The 21,163-nt window shown below is 38.9% G+C and overlaps 2 protein-coding genes and 1 non-coding gene across 5 annotated transcripts in view; 2 read left to right on the forward strand and 1 right to left on the reverse strand.

The window, feature by feature from the left end:
• LOC134747320 (RNA-binding protein 28) overlaps positions 1-21,163 on the forward strand; it is a 384,741-nt gene that overhangs the window by 135,935 nt on the left and 227,643 nt on the right. The window lies entirely within an intron of this gene.
• LOC134747312 (myotubularin-related protein 6) overlaps positions 1-21,163 on the forward strand; it is a 92,131-nt gene that overhangs the window by 43,220 nt on the left and 27,748 nt on the right. For 2 of the 3 annotated variants that reach the window (XM_063681942.1, XM_063681941.1), the window contains exons 2-4: positions 12,673-12,789; positions 15,513-15,675; positions 19,557-19,714. In XM_063681942.1, the coding sequence (XP_063538012.1) occupies positions 12,673-12,789; positions 15,513-15,675; positions 19,557-19,714 (438 nt within the window). Of the gene's footprint in view, positions 1-12,672; positions 12,790-14,945; positions 15,058-15,512; positions 15,676-19,556; positions 19,715-21,163 lie in introns of those variants that run through there. The other variant, XM_063681943.1, reaches the window with a different exon arrangement.
• Positions 20,680-20,752, reverse strand: Trnan-auu (transfer RNA asparagine (anticodon AUU)). The gene has a single exon. It is a non-coding gene; the product is annotated as a tRNA-Asn (tRNA).

The raw sequence follows: 21,163 nt of genomic DNA on the forward strand, positions 1-21,163 counted from the left end.
CAGATCGCAAAATACCCCTGCTGCCTTGTCTTTTTCATCTAACGCTGTTGTTATGTAGTCGTATATTTTATACGCGGCTGTTGTGGTGGACCTATTTGTTCGGTAAGCAAATTGTTTGTCTGTCAGTAGGTTATTTGTCTCAAGGTGGTGCATTAAACAGTTGGATAAAACAGATTCTATTAATTTGGATACATTTGGTACAATAGTAATCGGTCTATAATTGTCCACGGAGCTTTTTTCCCCTTTTCCCTTGTATACTGGACATACTCGAGTGCTTTTCAGTACATCGGGGTAATTACCGCATGTAAACATGGTGTTAACGAGTTTTAATAGTAGCCCCGCGAGAACCGGCCAGATGCACTCGAGTATGTTCAGCGATATGTCATATATATCTAGGGTCCCGCGTGTTTTTTTCATAGACTTCAACGCACGATTTAGATCTGTGAGAGTAACTGTAGGCAAAACTAGGTCAGGCACATCGGTGTTGTGTAAATTATGATTTAGGTAGCGTATAGATTTTGATTTATACGCTATAAAAAATTAAGAAATACATATATTATCAATGCTATCTGAAGAAATTTATCCAATTAGCTACCAGTCGGAATATGAAATATTCCAGAGTAATATCTCCGTGATTAAACGTTTTGTCACTTCAAGATCATGCTTTATTAATTATTAAACATGATCCCAGACACTGGAGTGGCATTGTTTAATATTACACGAGATTAATATAAATATGGATCTTTTGTCGGCGTTGTGAGCGTGGGCGATATAATATCAGAATAATATTTGAAATAAAAATGTACATTGCTTTTCTTGTAGTTGATAAAAACTTTACGGTAAACTGAGCTGGACTTCGAGCAAGGTATGTTTGCCTTGACTTGGCATTCACAATGCATACACATACATACATATCCCATTGGGGCGCCATTGGTGCTTAAAGTAGAATTTAGCATGGAAACTTAGGGCGGCGCGTCTATAAGCTCGGTTTTGGAACGACGGGCGCGTTTAGGCCCGTATAGACCAAATGTAGCGAGATTTAACGCGCGTGTAAGCACGTAACGCCGAAACGACCGTAGACGCGCAGAAAAAACGCTAGTCAAAAACCGCCCTTAAGTCAGATTCTAGTAATGTAATCTTCCTAGAATTAGGCACGTAAGTATTTTTATACTTAATGACTGGTATAAGAAGGTGGCTGATGTTAAGGCAACGTTCTCCTACAAAGAAATTTGATCTCAGCCATTAATTTCCGTACATACTTACTACCTACATAAGCATTTTAACGAAGTCGTATCTCTAATCCTACGCAACCATCCGAAACAAAAGTCCATAAGCATTAGTCGTATATTTTAATGAAGAAAATCACACCAAACTGTCGAATTTATTTTGAACAGTTGTGCCTGACGGTACGTGTGGTACGTCTGTCTGTTACCTCTTCACGTATTTGTTATTCGTATACGGAAAAAATAATACAGCAAGGTCTAAAAGTATTACTTACATCTCATAAACTCACGAGGTCTCCAACTTTTACTGTTTTCTTCAGATGGATCCTATAAAAACTTCGAGATGGCAAAGTCAAGAGTCCGGAGATGAAGTATGAGTATGTTTTCATGTTTAACGCCTGTTATGTTTGCCAATGCATTAGGATGTAGCTCTGTTTCTGTATATATACAGCACATAATTCACTGCTTAACTTCTTTTTATGATAAGGATCCTGACCTTCATTTTTTCGAATACGACTAATTTTCTTTCTTTCTTTTACTGTTGCTACTTCAAATTAGTTGTCCCTAATACTCAGGCAAGTTTGGTTATATTATTTCCATTTGGACCTTACTTCTTGTAAATGTTGTGTTTGTTTTGACTTACAATCTAAACTGTTTCCCTTTGACCTTAAATATATCGTGGAATGTCTCCAAGCTATAGTTATCACTTTCACATTATCTGTAACCGGCGGTTCTAATCATTATGGCTTTTCTAATTAACTGGATATTTATCGATATGTTATCACAATAATTCGCTGGTGTAATTAGAATATGGTGCTATTTTCTAATTGTATCAATAGTTATTTGTGCAACAAGAGAGGAAAGTTGGTTTTTCTTGCGAGTGTTTATTTTGAGTCCCGAGAAAGCGAAAGATTCTATAATTGAATCACGAGCGAAGCGAGTACACAGAATAAGCACAGAATAAACAGAAAAAAAAAGTATTATAATATGTACGATACGATAAGATACGATACGATACGATACGATACGAGACCGGACCGGACCGGACCGGACCAGACCGTACTGTACCGTACCGGCCCGTCCCGTACCGTCCCGTACCGTACCGTATCGCACACCGTACCGTACCGTACTGTACCGTACCGTACCATACCATAAAAAAAATGTAATAAAAGTATGAAGTTCATGGCCTTCACTATATTAAAAAGCTACATTGTTTCACTCCCTGGAGTGAGGAAAGTCGCACTTTCCTCACTCCAGGGAGTGACGAAAGTAGGCTTGTTCGAGCTGCTGAGGTGAAATAGTTATTTGTTATACAAGGGTGCAAAGTTGTATTTTACCCGCGAGTGTAGAATTGAAACACGAGCAAGCGAAAGGATTCTATAGGTGAACCACGAGCGAAGCGAGTGGTTCTAAAATAGAACACTGAGCGTAGCGAGTGTTTCAACACACGAGAAGTAAAATACATTTGCGCCCGTGTGTAACACAAAACTTTTCACCTCACTATAGCGAGGAAAGTGCAACATCCACTGGCGTTAGATCATCTTCATCACTGGAATCACTCATTTCTTTACAATATTATAACAGAAAACTCTGGAAGTTGTGTATTTTTACGCGAGTCGGTGAGAAAAGGTTTTAAGTAAAAAAATTGTTGACAATGTTGACATTTCTGATGTATGAAATGTCAACGATGCGTTTTGAAATTGCATCGACTCAACTTGTGCGATCAGAATTATATTTAACATCATTATAAAAAAACAAACGTTTCTTATGGAATTTTAAGGTTTATGACTTAAAATCATTAAATAAAGCTAAATTTGGTATTTTTTATTAGATTCTCAAACCATTTATTTACTGATAATTAATATCGAACGAACCATTATCATGAGCGTTTTACGTTTTGTTATCTGTCAAGCTACTTAAACACGCTCCATCCAAGGTCAAATTACTTTCCCCACTAGTGGATAAAACGCGTTTTTCCCCGCTTGTATTGAAGGATAAACGACAACTTTCCGAGCTAGTGAGGGGAAAAATATTTTTACGATTAAGGGGCTACCTGAGGTTTTCATCGATTTTTGACAAGTTTTGAATAGTATCTCCTACTTTTGCACTACATATAGAATTATAAGACAAGCGGCTATCGGTTCTTCAATCTTTTATCTCCATTTTTGTCTACCGGATTGTGAAAAAAAAAGAATACTTATTTATTTATGATTGTTTTAAACATTGTCTAAAAAAACACTTTTTTCGTATCTACGAAATCTACATATTTGAGTTCGTCTTAGACGTCTCTAAAAATTTGTCTAAGGTTTTAATTTTAAACTAATGAACACAAAAGTTATGGCCAGAAAACCAGTTTTTTGGCCTAAAATTGTTCAACTTCGATGCCAAATATTTCGAAAACAATGAACTCTGAAGTAAATATGGGATACTATATTGCTAAAATCCGTTAAGCTACAAAAAACATTAGAAAACTAAGGGATTCAAATCGAAGGTCATTGGGGCATGGGATCCCCTTAACATAATAACGCTGAAATGCCCACAATTTAAATAATTTGCAAAATGTCATTAATATGAACTGCATACTTCTCCCTACTGACCCATTTGGATTGATCACCCTGCATATCACTTTGTGTCTCCATTGTCATTGAACTATGGTGTCAACATGTCTGTAAACTTAGAGACACGTCACGTCTCGCTAATTACATTAAACTATGGTGTCAACAATTATATACTATCTCAAAGTTAGGTGGACGTGATAGGTGAAATTAACAAGCAGTGGCCTCTCTCCCCTCTACACCTGCAATCTGTGGGCGCAGTATACGCAACGGGCATACAGGGCTCTTAGGGTCCAGTACAATAATGCGTTCAGGGTGCTGATGGGGCTGCCTCGGTTCTGTAGCGCATCGGGGATGTTCGCGACGGCTCGCGTGGAATGTTTCTATACTACCATGCGTGCACGCGCAGCATCCCTGGTGCGCCGGGTGCGTGGCAGTCCCAGCAGCATCCTACGAATGATAGCGGACAGGGTAGACTGTCCCTACTTGTCGCACTGTGAGGGATTGCATTCCCCCATCTGCATGGTATTATTTTAAATCTAAGCTCGTTGTACATTCTAACCCCCTAGTTTGTATGTTCTACTAATAAAAATATGTGTCCATGTGTTACACGAAATAAAAATATTCATTCATTCATTCATTCAATGAACGATTATACACAGGATGGCCAAAAAATAAGTGCATTCCCGTTGCCAGGGAGGTTTTGGGATTATACTGAGCAACTTTTACTATGGGACCAACCCCGAAATCGCGAAAAAGTTTTTTACCCTCATAGAAAATGGACCAGCCAAAATGTATGAAACAGCCAAATTTTTTTTTCGCGATTTCGGGGTTGGCCCCATAGTAAAAGTTGCTCAGTAGAATCCCAAAATCTCCTTGGCAACGGGAATGCACTTATTTTTTGGCCACCCTGTATTTGTATACATATACTGTTGAATTTAAAGCTATTAAAGTTAAAGCTTTTAAAGTTATTAAACGTTATCATGACATATATCGGCTTATTAGTTTTATCAGAAGAGTTAAAAATATCGTAAAGTACCCGACACTTTTCTAGAATTTACTGTGTGTTAAGTCTGTTATTTTTTGTTAAATTATTGAGAACTCACAATGAAAAAAATCAACGATGATCAACTCTGGTCAACGTGGGACTCGAACCCACATCCTTGGATTGCCGGTCCAATGCGTTACCAATTGCAATTGCAATTGCAATTGGTAACGCATGACCAGACCGGTTGACCAGAGTTGATCATCGTTGATTTTTTTAATTAGCCTTATGCATGAAGTTTATATTTAAACGAAATATGTTTTATTCGGATGTTTGTTACCGTTATATCATGTTACAAATGCATTTCCGTTTTTAAATTACCATTTAATTACTTAATATTATAAATAAAAAGTACAAAAAATTGCCCGCGAAAAGCTAGTGAGCGAAACGCTCGAAACGCCACGTGACGTCACGCGTTCGACAGATTAGTGTCATTAGTAGCAAACGTCAGTTGGACCGCCCAACGTGTGACGTCATCACGCTCTGTCGAATTCGCGCCAAAAATTATGAGCGTTTCAACCGCTCAAAAATTTTCAACATTTTAAATATTTTTTAATAAAATAATGTTAAGTTTTACAAAAGTATTTTTATCATTTCCGGTGTTCCAACGATATAAATTATGAATCCAAAAATAAAAATAAATTCATGCATGGAGCTAATTGTGAGTTCTCAATCGTTGATTTTTTCATTGTGATTGACATCTATCCAATTTATAGATTATTGAGAACGTTCAAATGACTCGTTTAATATGCATATCCAACATATACGCTTTGTGTTTGCTCCATTGTCATCAAACTTTGGTGTCAGCATGTCCGTAAATGTAGAGAGACACATCTCTGCTAATTGTATACTATCTCCGAATTGAAGTTCCACGGTTAACTTACAAAAGCGAACGTATGGGTGAAATATACAGGCGGTAGCGGGGACAGATACTTATGTATTTATTTAGCTGTTCCTGTGATCTTTTTAGGGTTGCGTAGTCAACTAAATAGGAACCATTATAGTTTCGCAATGTCCGTCTTTCTTTCTGTCTGAGGCTTTGCTCCGTGGTCGTTAATGCTCTAGCAATAATTTCAAAAATTTGCAAAAATTTCAGCGTTAGCGTTCTAACGCTGAAATTTTTCATGGATATGTAAATCAATAAATGCGACAGTCGTAAAAGAAAAACCTAAAAATATTTTTTTTTAGGGTACCTACCCTCACTGGGGATGATTTTTTTTTTTCGTTCCTACCCTATGGTGTGGGGTGTCGTTGGATAGGTCTTTCAATATGAAAAGGGTTCGTCATAAACCATTTTTTGATAATTATAATATTCTCGGAAATAATCGCACCGAAAGAAAAAAAAAATTGTGTCCCTCTGACTTTTGAACCATGTGTCCAAAAAATATAAAAAAATCTTGCAGGTAAGGCTTTGTGAATACTTTCAAGGAACCTATAGCGAACATGATCGGTTAAATCATTTTTAAATTTTTGCAAAAAGTCTTCCCTTTTTAGTAAGTGCGGCTAAGGCCTTTTGCTTGTTAGAACCAAAAATATCCCGTTTGTGGCAGTCTATTATGACGGACAGGTATACGGAACCCTACACTGAGCATGGCCCGACATGCTCTTGGCCGGTTTTTATATTTAATTATTATTTTTTTGTTTTTTTTTATATTTATTTTATATATATTTTTTTTTTTTTTTTCAATTTTTTTAATTTTTTTTTTTATTTTTTTTTATATAAGCTGTCTTATATTTATTTATAGAAATTATTTTTTAAATTAAAAAGTTAAAATATTTTTAAAAGACGAGAAGACCCTATAGAGTTTTATATATGTTACTGATTTTTATTTTATTTTTATTTTATTTTATTTTATTTTATTTTTATTTTATTTTTATTTGTCTTTTTTGATATATAATAGTCAGCAAAAACATTAACGGATAGAATAACTCTCGCACTCTAATATTTATAGTTTAGTCGGCGTTTTACAAATTTAAATGAAAAAAGAAGAAAAATGTTTGCAGAAAAAGTTTTTGTCACACAGGCCACACTATATTTTTTTGCGCGCCCCGTTGTGTGCCAAGGGCTTTAATTCCTGCTAAACTATTTGAGAGATATATATAAAGCAATGTTACAGGATACACGCATCCCTTGTTAAATATAAGGACATTTAGTAGGCATGTTCTACTTATTTTTGCCTAATGAGGCAATAGTTGATGAGGAAGCCATCCTGCCTATGAAACTGAAAGTCCTGGGTTGCGAACCCGGTAAGAGCAGTTGTGTCATACATCACCAATATTTATTCCTGAGTTATGTTTGTTTTGTATGTAAAATGTTGTATGTATACAGGATATAACAAAAATAGTGGGGATTTGTTTAAGGGCATATTCGATGTCGTGTTCTGATTAAAAAAGTAGAAGAAAAGTTTTTTGACGCGAAAAAATTTTGATCTTTGTATGGAGGCCGACTTGGTGACCTGCCCCATAGAAAAACAATTTTTTTCGCGTCTTAAACGTTTCATTTTCCTTTTTTTCTAATCACAACACGACACCGAATACGCCCTTAAACGAATCCCCACTATTTTTGTTACATCCTGTATAGGTATTAATCTATTTTAGTATATTGTACCGAAAAGTTGTCTGTCTGTGTTGGAATAGATCGCTTATTAGCTGTTAGACCGCCTGTTGTTACCTAATGATAAGCTTGTATTTCGCTTTCTGTGTTATTTTTAACTTTATGATGCACAATAAAGAATATATTTATTTTATTTATTATCATCACCTATTATAGTTAGACCAAGAAACATTTGCAACGATTTTGATAGCATACGCAGTGCGTGTTATTTATACGTCATAATTGCATAGAAGTTTGACGTTTAAAATAACACCTGCACTGCGTGTGCTATCAAAATCGTTGCAGACTTATCTTGGTCTAACTCTACAGATAGCACCTGATGTGGGGCTAGGTCGATCTGTGAAAGATTATCCGCAAATATTTATTGTTTATCTATTTTATCCTCTCATGCTTTCCCTTTGTCCCAAAAACGGAACATTCTCTAATTTGCAAACATCTCATGTCGTAGTTTACTCAAATGCTAAACAAACTAAACTCGGTTGCTTATGCAACTACACTAGAGAGCAATGAAAATGGGTCATTGTCAGAAATGTGCATACACAGTGACCCGTTTTGATTGCGCTTGAGTGTACTCTGGTCTAAATTAGGAGACGCGGTGAATCAACTTTGTGCATAAATCAAATTTGCATTTAACTATTATGGAAAGAGCTAAGTATGACGTTTTCACGTTGTTTACTACTAGCTTTTGCCCGCGACTTCGTCTATAGTAATTTGGATAGCTTATTTATTATCAAATCTGGTGTCAGACGGACAGGCAGACAGATAGCGGAGTCTTAGTGATAGGGTCCCGTTTTTACCCTTTGGATACGGAACCCTAATAAAGGAGGACCGGGTACGTACATAAAACATTGAGGACGAAATTACCATCACCTTTATGGAAATAGCCTTATTTTCATGACGACATTACTTAGAGTTATGATCATTTCAGCGCTTCAATTTCCATATGGGACGGGAAAATAGCCTAATGCATTATACAGGATGTAACAAAAATAGTGGGGATCCGTTTAAGGGCATATTCGGTATTGTGTTCTGATTAGGATAAAGTAGAAGAAAAAATTTTTGATGCGAAAAAACTTTACTAAACCCCATACAAACGCCAAATTTTAAGTGTTAAACGAATCCCCATTATTTTTGTTACATCCTGTATATGTAGGAAGAACAGTGAGATGCTTTGAACTTATGTAGTTATGCGAGCGAGGTTCTCAAAATTTGAGCATCTTCCTCGCAACGTAAAAAAATTTCTCATCGCCCGTACAAAAGAATACTACTAGACTACCTAAAGCAGTGAGGTGGAAGTCACTCACAAACATAAAAAAGTTATACCGTAAAAACATGGTGATATATTATTGGCCGGTACTGTATGTACATGTACGTACGGTCCTCAAACTTCATGCGGTAAGCCGAGCCTACCAACTTCGGCGCTCACTTTATTTATACGGCGAATTTAAACTGCGGCTACAGCGGTATTATAAGCAGTATCCTGACTCAGGGGCATTCCATGAGCTGCCCCATGCGAATGCATTTTATTTCGTATATTACCTACATTTTTTCACAATTTCAAGTCGATGATTAGGTATTTTACTGAGCATTTCTCAGTGAGCTTGCTGTACCGCTCACGATGCAAGCATGCAATGCAATGCATGCAAGCGGAACAGCAATATAGTTATGTTGTATAGTTATGTGCGATAGAGATAGGAAATGGCGGGTCAACGTCCCAAGTTCTCCGTTGGCGTCCTTACTTTATACTTGCAAATCTTGAGAAAATTCACTTTCGTCAATAAAAGCTTTTAGAACTCTGACCATACTTACCTTACCAATTTCTGTTTCACCTTGTTGTTGACTGGTAGAGAATGTCCTAAGGCATTAATCCTCCCTTTTGTACTTTAATCTTATTGTGCATAAAATTTTAAATAAATTAATGAACAAGCTGCCTGCCAGTAATATTTCAACTAGCAATTCTTTATTTTAATAACTCTCTACTTGAACAAAGTCAAACAACTGCTTATAACATGCTTCCCTCATTAATTAATAGCCCAGCCTCAGGCGAATCTCTTTACAACAAAAACCAACCCTACTGTAAAAACACAAGGTTCAAATTTCTAACGAGTTTATAAAAAGAGGTTTTCGTAATTTCGCAGTAAATAATTCAGGGTATCTCCGCATGTAATGCCGGTACATGTGTCGGCTCAGAACGCGAATTTATTAAGTCGGATGAGATTTCACATACTGGTAAATTTAGAAGACCGATTTTCATGTCAAAAGCAATTATAACACATAATTATAGGCACCTGTATTACACACCCTTATTTAGCTTCACCGCGTATATTCTTTGTATCTATAAGTATACCTAGGTATGTATATGCTTCAAATCTTGCAACTTAAATTTGAACCACTTCCCGGTGTCTGATTGAGCTGAAATTTGGCCTAGGTTTATATAGGTAATTTGGTAGTATTAAACCAACCTACCTGAGTTAACCCTGAGTAAATAGCCAAAGGATACTTTGCAAAGTACATTCACTTATCCTAAACACATAACTTGTGCAAACTTTCAGGGATTTCTCTTTGACGGATGGTGGAAGGTTGTTTGGAAAATTTTGTGCCGGGAATTCTGTACATTTTTGGAGGAACGAACAGATGTTTTAACACGCTTTTATTAGGTCGACCTGTATGTAACTATGTAATGGAATCTAACGTAACTAATTTAACCATCTTCCCGGTTTCCGATGAAGCTGAAAATTTGCATACGCATGGTACCATCGAGCTGATCTGATGATGTAGACAGGAGGTGGTCATAGGAACTGATAGGAACTCTGTGATAAAACAACGCAACCTAATTGTGTTTGGGGTTTTTAGAATTGTCTCGATGAGTATTAGTTGCCTGTGGAAAAAAAGTACAGTCAGCGATAAAAGCTTGTACCAAAAATGAAATGATATTTTTGCCAAAAACTTATTTTTTGTGTATTTTCATAGTCATTTGTCGCCAACCATGGCATTTGGCGGACGGTTGTGCATATTTTAAAAGCCGTGCAACCCTTTCATCTTTTTGAGCGATATAGAATCAGAGGGCAAGGTAAAGGTACACGATTTCGACTAATGACGATGATGATTGAGAAAGATGGACCAAGCTAACTCTGCACAGAGTTTGCAGTGACAAATGGCGTTATTCATAATCGTCTGTCAGGTCTAACAAGCCGTTGATATCCGTTTGTCCCTATTTTTCATTTTGACATTTGTGTACGTATGTACGTATGTTAGAAAGAGACAACATTAAGACACTTCGAGACACTATTAGGCCCGTGGGGTAGGGGGGCACGGGGACTCCACAAGGCGCTCAGCGAACGCCTAAGGGAGGCCACAAGGTGACCCTCGCACGGGCGGCTTTCTCGCGCAAAGATTATCCATAGCTATCCAGCGCGGGAACGCTGCCTGCGGTACCCTACCAAGAGCAAAACATTTTGATAGGTATTTTTAATTTTTAGCTTTAGTTATAATTGTAGTTAGTTTTATATTCATCTTATAACATTAATTATCTAATAAATGAGTTTACCTACATTTATTAGAGGTTTGCTAAGTTTTATGAATAAGGGGAAAGTGTCAACCTAAACATCCAATTCCTATGAAAGTATGTCGTTTATAGTAACACCGCCGCAATATATTCTGTCACTATAGAACGACCACTCCACACAACAAGTCAGGTTTATAGTGACACCGCCGCAATATATTCTGTCACTATAGAACGACCACTCCACTAAACAAGTCAGGTTTATAGTAACTCCGCCGCAATATATTCTGTCACTATAGAACGACCACTCCACACAACAAGTCAGGTTTATAGTAACACCGCCGCAATATATTATGTCACTATAGAACGACCACTCCATTAAACAAGTCAGGTTTATAGTAACACCGCCGCATTATATTCTGTCACTATAGAACGACCACTCAACAAGTCATGTTTATAGTAACACCGCCGCAATCTATTCTGTCACTATAGAACGACCACTCAACAAGTCAGGTTTATAGTAACACCGCCGCAATATATTCTGTCACTATAGAACGACCATTCAACAAGTCAGGTTTATAGTAACACCGCCGCAATATATTCTGTCACTATAGAACGACCACTCCACACAACAAGTCAGGTTTATAGTAACACCGCCGCATTATATTCTGTCACTATAGAACGACCACTCAACAAGTCAGGTTTATAGTAACACCGCCGCAATATATTCTGTCACTATAGAACGACCACTCAACAAGTCAGGTTTATAGTAACACCGCCGCAATATATTCTGTCACTATAGAACGACCACTCAACAAGTCAGGTTTATAGTAACACCGCCGCAATCTATTCTGTCACTATAGAACGACCACTCAACAAGTCAGGTTTATAGTAACACCGCCGCAATATATTCTGTCACTATAGAACGACCATTCAACAAGTCAGGTTTATAGTAACACCGCCGCAATATATTCTGTCACTATAGAACGACCACTCCACACAACAAGTCAGGTTTATAGTAACACCGCCGCATTATATTCTGTCACTATAGAACGACCACTCAACAAGTCAGGTTTATAGTAACACCGCCGCAATATATTCTGTCACTATAGAACGACCATTCAACAAGTCAGGTTTATAGTAACACCGCCGCAATATATTCTGTCACTATAGAACGACCACTCCACACAACAAGTCAGGTTTATAGTAACACCGCCGCAATATATTATGTCACTATAGAACGACCACTCCACTAAACAAGTCAGGTTTATAGTAACACCGCCGCATTATATTCTGTCACTATAGAACGACCACTCAACAAGTCAGGTATATAGTAACGCCGCCGCAATATATTCTGTCACTATAGAACGACCACTCAACAAGTCAGGTTTATAGTAACACCGCCGCAATATATTCTGTCACTATAGAACGACCACTCAACAAGTCAGGTATATAGTAACGCCGCCGCAATATATTCTGTCACTATAGAACGACCACTCAACAAGTCAGGTTTATAGTAACACCGCCGCAATATATTCTGTCACTATAGAACGACCACTCAACAAGTCAGGTTTATAGTAACACCGCCGCAATATATTCTGTCACTATAGAACGACCACTCAACAAGTCAGATTTATAGTAACACCGCCGCAATATATTCTGTCACTATAGAACGACCACTCAGCAAGTCAGGTTTTGACATATGCGTTAATCTGTATTATCAATTGTTCCAGTTGGAGAATGTCCTGCTCATGGACAAGTACAACCTGCGGAACCCTTCCAAAGGCACGCTGTACTTCGCCACCACGCATCTCATCTTCGTCGACCATGAGATGAAGAAGGAGACTTGGGTATGTTGTACTTCTTTACAATTATCTTTTTTAGGGTTCCGTACCTAAAGGGTAAAAACGGGACCCTATTACAAAGACTCCGCTGTCCGTCTGTCTGTCTGTCTGTCTGTCTGTCTGTCCGTCTGTCCGTCACCAGGCTGTATCTCACGGTGACAGTTGAAATTTTCACAGATGATGTATTCCTGTTGCCGCTATAACAACAAATACTAAAAAGTACGGAACCCTCAGTAGGCGAGTCCGACTCGAACATGGCCGGTTTTTTATATCAAATTTGTGGCAAGAGAGCGCTGGTAGCGTAGCGGTTAGAGCGTACGACTTTAAATCCGGAGGTTAAGGGTTCATACCCAAACTCGTACCAATAAGTTTTTCGGCATTTATATTATACTAGCTTTTGCCCGCGACTTCGTCTTCGTGGACTTAGTAACCGCAGCTAGAGTAAGAATAGCGCCTGGAAAAAAATTCATAGCAATCTAAATTTCATATTAATTTGAGCATATTATGCACACAAATTAGCAGGCACTGTTAATTATCTCAATTCCTTTTTACTTTCTTAAGGGATGATTTTCGGGATAAAAACTATCCTATGTCCTTCTCAGGGACTCAACCTATCTCTATGCCAAATTTCATCTAAATCGATTCAGCGGTTTAAGCGTGAAGAGGGAACACACAGACAGACAGACAGACAGACAGACTTTCGCATTTATAATATTAGTATGGATGATATATCATTTGATATTCACCAGTCGCATTTCTGTGAATGAAAACATCGTGAGGAAACCAGGCTAATCCCAATAAGGCCTAATTTCTCCACTGGGTTGGAAGGTTAGATGGCAGTCGCTTTCGTAAAAAATAGTGCCTACGTTAATTATTGAGTTTAGCTCCTTCCAGGCTCTCGTGGGCCATGGAATAAACTGGAACAGTCCGAGGAAGATGATCAAAGTTGTGGCAAATAAGCGCACGACCCGCCAGTTAACATGTGTGTTTATTTTAAACTTTCTTTTTAAGACTATGTATGGTTTATGCTGTTTACACGTTATCGAGTCAAACACATTCGCTTATCGGGAGTCAACCCAGCGTATACGACGCGCTAGTATGTGTCTAAATAGGCTTATATGCTTTCTAAACTCGTAAGTATCTAAGCCCTTTCTAGTTTGAGCTATTTTCTAATCACTTTTGTTTATTGCTACCGGCAAAGATATATATAACTCCGTAATAGATGGATAAAGTCTAAGGAAAAAACGTGCCTCGAAAATCAAGAAAATTTGATTCTCGATTAGAGGGCGCTACTAGCTTTGGCCTACTGTCGTATAGATGGCGTTGACGGTTTCGTTTGTTATTTAACTATTTTAACGCATATTAGTGAAGGAACATGGGTCAAAATCATAAAAATAATTAATGCAAATCAAAAAAAATATTTATCCATATTTAAATACATTTTATGAGTGAAAGAAGGCTAACAAAGAGAGTGTATAAGGGAGAGGTAGAAACGGGAGTTGGAAGGGGCAGACCTCGGCGGACTTTCTCTGATCAGATCGGGGAAATCCTGAAGAAAGGCCAGGTCAAGAGCACCCTAAACCGGCGAGCGTGTATGAGGAATGTTATGAAAGTGAAGGAAGCGAAAGAGGTATGTCAGGATCGTAGCAAGTGGAAATCCGTGGTCTCTGCCTACCCCTCCGGGAAATAGGCGTGATTATATGTACCTATATGTATGTATGTATGTAAATACATTTTATCGTACTTTTATAAATCTTCATTATTAGTTTTAAAGTGTGTCGATAGATGGCAGTGAATTTACTGTGGTTACAAAATCTACTATGACAGTACCGCTCTATCTAATTATATCCTCTTTGCTACCGGTTTCTTTACCGTTAGTTGGTGTTTAACCATTAGAAATGTTAGACTAGTTTGCTAGTTGCATAGCCTGGAATATTAATTCGCGAAATATAAATTAATAGTTGGTTAAGCTCATAAATTTACAGTTTATAATGATGGAAAAGTTTATATTGATTTGATTACTTCCTATATCGTTTGACGCGCAATAGAAATGGAAGTTATCACTAGGTACATTACATACCTACAACAATAAGTAAATGAAACGGTTGTTTTGCTTTTTGATGTGATCATTTGATTTTCACCCGACTTTCTAAAGTTTTACAATAACGTTACGATTAAAGACCGAGAATGGGACAAAACAACAGTTCGATTTATAAAAAATGGAGCTGGGCCAGGGCTACCAACATCGAAATTTCGGCGAAGAATAAAGCTAAAGTAGGTATTTTAATGTCTCTAATAAAAATGTATTTTCTATCGCATGTATAACGGGGAGTGCTCCGAGGAATTGTTCGGATTAATCCCTGCCGCTTCTTTTCGCCATCGTCCTACGCGACAATATTACCATCCTCACCACTTAGATGGTTGGCAGTCCTCAACTGTGCGTTTCTCTAGAAACTTCCTGCCTCGCACAGCTAAACTGTGGAATGAACTGTCGCTTGCGGTATTTCCGGACCGATACTCCCATCTTAAAGGCCGGCAACGCACTTACAACCCCTCTGGTGTTGCGGGTGTCCGTGGGCGGCGGTAATCGCTTACCATCAGGTGATCCGTCTGCTCGTTTGCCTCCTATATCATAAAAAAAAACTGCGTCGAAATATCGGGAGCTCAATAACAATACAATATCACGGTCTATATCCCGGTCAATATAGGTCGAATTATATTTGTTTCAGATCCTCCTAATGCACATATCGTCGGTAGACCGCCTACCGATCACGACGACAGGCTCCCCTCTGCTGGTCCGGACGAAGACGTTCCAGTCAGTCTTGTTCGTGATACCGCGGGAACGAGACTGCCATGAGATGCATCAGACATTACTACGGCTTAGTCAACCAGGTGCGTTTTATAAGGGTTCCGTGCCCAAAGGGTAACAACGGGACCCTATTACTAAGACTCCGCTGTACGTCTGTCTGTCACCAGGCTGTATCTCACGAACCGTGATAGCTAGACAGTTGAAATTTTCACAGATGATGTATTTCTGTTGCCGCTATAGTTAGTTAGTTATGCTGGGCATTTTCCGCAAATCGACATCCAATGTGCCTATTTTGCGTGAAACGAGGTAGCGCTACTCTAACCACCCCAGCTCCTCCACGAAGCCTAGCAAAGTCTTCAGGTTGCTAGTTGCCTCTTTTAGTGTGCATGGATTACCTGGGTATTTGCTCCTATACACTTCTACCTGTTTACAATCTACGAGAATATGTTTTGTTGTTTCTTCTTCTTCCATGCACGCTCTGCACATGGGGCTATCAGTTTTACCCATGTTATGTAGGTGTTTGTTTAGTGTGTTATGTCCTGTTATTAATATATATATATATATAACAACAAATACTAAAGAGTACGGAACCTTCGGTGTGCGAGTCCGACTCACACTTGGCCGGTTTTAATATTATAATAATATAAGTAGCGTTTATATAACAATGTAAGTACTGTAGCGTCAGCGAAGGTCTCCGTTTTAACTCGGGCATTTTGCTTTCGGCTTTCTTATGTCCAGATGTTCTCCTCTGCAGGTCGCAATTCCCAACCGATTCTCATGGAAATTTGTGACCAGATTCTATGATTAAATTGTTTTTTTTTTGTCGATCCAGTTTTTCAAAATGCGGAAAATGGCATAATGAACTTAAGCATCAATAGGATCTATTGCGCTTAAGACCATTGTGGGTTCACTGTGATGTCTTAACGAACTAAGTAGTTTTCACTTTTACTTTTTCTAAGCTTATCGCGAGGTCTACAGCTCACAGAAGCGCTACTCGCCTCGGTTCAGCCGCTTATGTATGTCTGGATGTTCTCCTCTACAGGTCGCAATTCCCAACCGATTCTCGTGAAATTGTGTGACTATAGATTCTATGATTACCTAAATAGATTTTTTTTGACAATATAGTTCTTATTAAACATATTAATAACGGGTCACTCACGTATTTTAAGTCGAACCGCCCGCCCGCGCGCCGAGTCATCGGGCGCGGAGGGCTGCGGCCCGCAGTCTGCGCCGGTCCGTCACCGTCAACGCAAGCTCCCGATGATGCTCCTCGGTACGGAGTGAAACATGTCGACCGTTTTTCGACTTAAAATACGTGAGTGACCCGTTATTAATATGTTTAATATGTCTGTGTCACACGGAAGTTTTGTTATTAAATAATAGTTCTTGGAAAATTTTCGAAATTCGGAAATTGGCATAAGTCGGCCAGTAACGCGTGTGGCGCTTAAGACCATTGTGAAAACGACACGAACTATTTTACACTTTAACACTACAGCTCACAGATCCCATTTGCTTTTAAAATAAGAAACAAATACATTTCTCTACCTACATTTTGTATCAAAGCGTTACGTGCTCTGTAACACTGTCCCAATTCCACCTTCAAGTCCTTTATCAAATAAAACCTCAGTCCGAGGTCGATTCGAGAAGGATCGGTTCTAAATTAAAACTAATCGCATTGATTAGTACAAATCGCTTTCGCACGGAACCACTTTTCATTCGAACTTTTAAAATACGTTCTTGATCTGATACTTATCTGACTGTTACAATTTGGTTATAGATCGAATTATTTCAACTGAGCTGATGCACTTACCTGTACTAACAATGGCATTGTATTATTACAATACTATTATCTGCGTGGTTTACCACTCAATGGTATTATATTCTTGAGACTCTTTGAGTAAACAAGCTCAATTGGTACAATTTTGACTATTATTATTATTATTTATTATTTTAATTATTTACAGGAACGGTTTACACCAATTACACTTGCAATTTACGTAATATTAACACACTTATACAAAAGTAACCGTGCAAAAATTATTCATCATTCACTCGTTCATATTCTCACAGTAAGCGAGGCACCTGGACGCTAGCTTAGACCAGGAATCAGTAAATAAATCTACTTGTAGATCGTTACTCAGAAACCCGTTCAACGAGCTGATCATATCGCACAAGGGTGAGTGGCGGCGAGCCGCGGTAGCACGCGGGCCTGCGCTGTTTGAAAGCTGCAGGTAGGGGCGCCGGCGAGATCTGTTCGACGGAACAATGATGCGGTTGAGGATGTTGTGCAGTTCCATGCTGTTAATTAAGTTTCGGAGCACCTTGCAGGACGTAATCAACCGTGTATTGCTCCTACGCACCTCGAGCGAATTGAAGCCCAACACGCCGAGCAAAAACTGTGTTGGGTACATGTAGGGGTAATAGCCATATACTTTTTTATATAGAAAACGTAGAAACGCTTTCTGTACTTTTTCCAGCATCAGTTTGTACTTAGCCTCACTCGGGCTCCAAACGCAAGCACTAGTTTCCAATTTGCTCCTAACCAGGGCCATATATACTAGCTTTATGACGGCCGGATTGTGAAAGTCCTTCATGTTTCTGGTCACAAAACCGAGTCTACGATAGGACTCCTTAGCGAGGCTGTAAATATGGTCGCGAAAAGTCAGCTTGCGATCAAAATTCACTCCAAGGTCTTTGACCGTAACCACCCGATGCAAGTGAACGTGCGTAATCTGTGGCAGTAAGGTAAAGCCAGACGAGAGTAACTTTAGGAGTTGTGAGCCGCGTAATTTCTGTCGCATAATTTCTGCATGACATTCCATTTCATACAACTCCTGTTTCGTTCACACGGCGTCGTAAAAATAGATGTCTGCCAAAAATGAGACCCGATGTGGGAGTGAAAAACACTGAAACCTATGTGAAATTAACATCAGATCATTATCAGATTTTGAAATTCGATTGGTGAAGTCCTAGTTGAAATTAATTGCAAACACAGGCGGTTTTAAACGGATTGCCACAATGGTTATTTAAGCGCGCGGTTGTTTTATGCGATAAACGCAGCGTTAAACGCATGCGTCAACGGAATGTAGGAAAAATGACAATGCGGTTATCGCTGCGTTTACCGCGTATAACAGTATGGTGTCATTAGATTATGTAATGTAAAATGCAATATTATGATGACATGGAGCTGATCTGATGATGGAGACAGGAGGTGGCCAATGGCCATGGGAACTCGGTGATAAAACAACGCAAGCTAATTGTATTGGGTGAATTTTCTCGGCGAGTATGTTGACTATGGAAAGAAAAGTACGGTCAGCATTAGAAGCTTGTACCAAAAATGAAATTATTGACAAAAACTTATTTTGCGTCGCCTCTATGAGGAGCTGGCAAAGCGCCACATAGAGGCTTCTGGTGACCAGACGGCTGGCCAATAGGTATTTTGCCCAGCGGATCAGCATTGCCAGTCTTCTGGGCACCCTACCGAGCGAATTCGACTTAGGCCAATTTTTTTATTTACATACATACATATAATCACGCCTATTTCCCGGAGGGGTAGGCAGAGACCACGGGTTTCCACTTGCTACGATCCTGATATAACTCTTTCGCTTCCTTCACTTTCATAACATTCCACATACACGCTCGCCGGTTACGCGCGGGTGCTCTTGACCTCGCCTTCTTCAGGATTTCCCCGATCTGATCAGAATAAGTCCGCCGAGGTCTGCCCCCTCCAACTCCCGTTTCTACCTCACCCTTATACACTCTCTTTGTTAGCCTTCTTTCACTCATTCTTTCCACGTGCCCAAACCATCTCAACATGCCTTTCTCAATTTTTGTCACTAACATCTTCGTTCAGTCCACACTTTTCCCTTCATCCTTTTTTTCTTATTTTTTTGTATTTATAGGTTTTTAATTTTTAAGTGTTTTCTTAAGTTGATTTTCTAACCTTCGCATTCCATTATTCCAGTGCACATCGAGGAGCTGTACTGCTTTCACTACAAATCTACGCCCGAGGACCTGCCCAAGTCGGCGGGGTGGAACTTCTTCGATATACAAACGGAGTTTCAGCGGATGAATGTGCCTAATGAGCATTGGGTGCTCTGCACAGCTAACAAGGATTATGAGGTGAGGTTTATTTCATCCATACTAATATTATAAATGCGAAATTCTGTCTGTCTGTGTGTTCCCTCTTCACGCTTAAACCGCTGAAGCGATTTAGATGAAATTTTACATAGAGATAGGTTGAGTCCCTGAGAAGGACATAGGATAGTTTCTATCCCGAAAATCATCCCTTAAGAAAGTAAAAAGCGGGGTGGAATTGAGATAATTAATGAAGTGCCTGCTAATTTGTGTGCATAATATGCTCAAATTGAATGATTGCTATGAGAATGATTCCAGGCGCTATACTTAATTTAGATGCTGTTACTAAGTCCACGCAGACGAAGTCGCGGGGAAAAGCTAGTTACCTATAGACCACTAGCTTTTGCCCGCGACTTCGTCCGCGTGGAGCTCGTTTATATCGTACCTGCATACAAACTACCACCCCCCTTTTCACATCCCTAAAGGATGATTCCTGGGAAAAAACTATCCTATGTCCTTCCCGGGTCTCAAACTATCTCTATACCAAATTTCATCCAAATCCGTTCAGCGGTTTAAGTGCGAAGGGGTAACAGACACACTTTCGCATTTAAATAATATTAGTATGGATATGGTCCGCAGATAGTCAGTTGGGCTGATTTTTATTTTGCTGTCTAATTTTATTTGGTTAGATGCTGATACAATTTGGCTGGTTTCAACTGTTTGAAGACATCCACATTCTGGGCGGAATAAATACGAAATCAGAACTGGCCCCGAAAAAATGTCTGTAATTTTCCGTTGAGAGCTACGAAATACCATATGTACCTCAGAATTAGTTTTTTTAGGGCACAGTAAAATTGCGCTTATATTGTACATAATAGAATTTTTTAATCGAAATTGACAAATAAAATCGGCCTAAGTAGTTACTGTTAGTACCGGCTGGTTCAACAAGGTTCTTCAAGATTACCTACAGATGGACAATTTTATAACGAATTTAAAAGTGGAAAAATTACTGCCTTGGGTGAGACTTGAAGTCACGGCCTCTGGATCAATACTCCAGCACTCTGCCAACTGAGCCACCAAGACCTCATCCATTGTCAGCAAATCTTTCCACTATATGGGTCTAGGGGACCCTAGCGACATCTACCGTAAGAGCGTCACACTTCTTAAACGGCCACCGCCACTCCACTTTTAAATTTATTCTAAGCTTAATAGCATCGATCGCAGACGTTTCTGCTTGTTAAAAATTAATTTTATATCGGATATATGCTCCTAAAAGTAAATACAACAGACCTATAAGGTCCATTAAGGCGGTTCCCTGAGCCAGAAGGCAAAAAATCTCCTTATATGGTCATGTTTTTCTAGGAGGCGTTGATATTCGTAGACGTGGAAAAAATATATGTAGTTCTTGACTATATTATCTTTAATATCATAGCTTCCGATACACGAATTATGACACTTCGCTCGATACAATTAATTCCCAAAGTAACCTCTAAC

The sequence above is a fragment of the Cydia strobilella genome, chromosome 14, assembly GCF_947568885.1.
Source record: "Cydia strobilella chromosome 14, ilCydStro3.1, whole genome shotgun sequence".
NCBI lineage: Eukaryota > Metazoa > Arthropoda > Insecta > Lepidoptera > Tortricidae > Cydia > Cydia strobilella.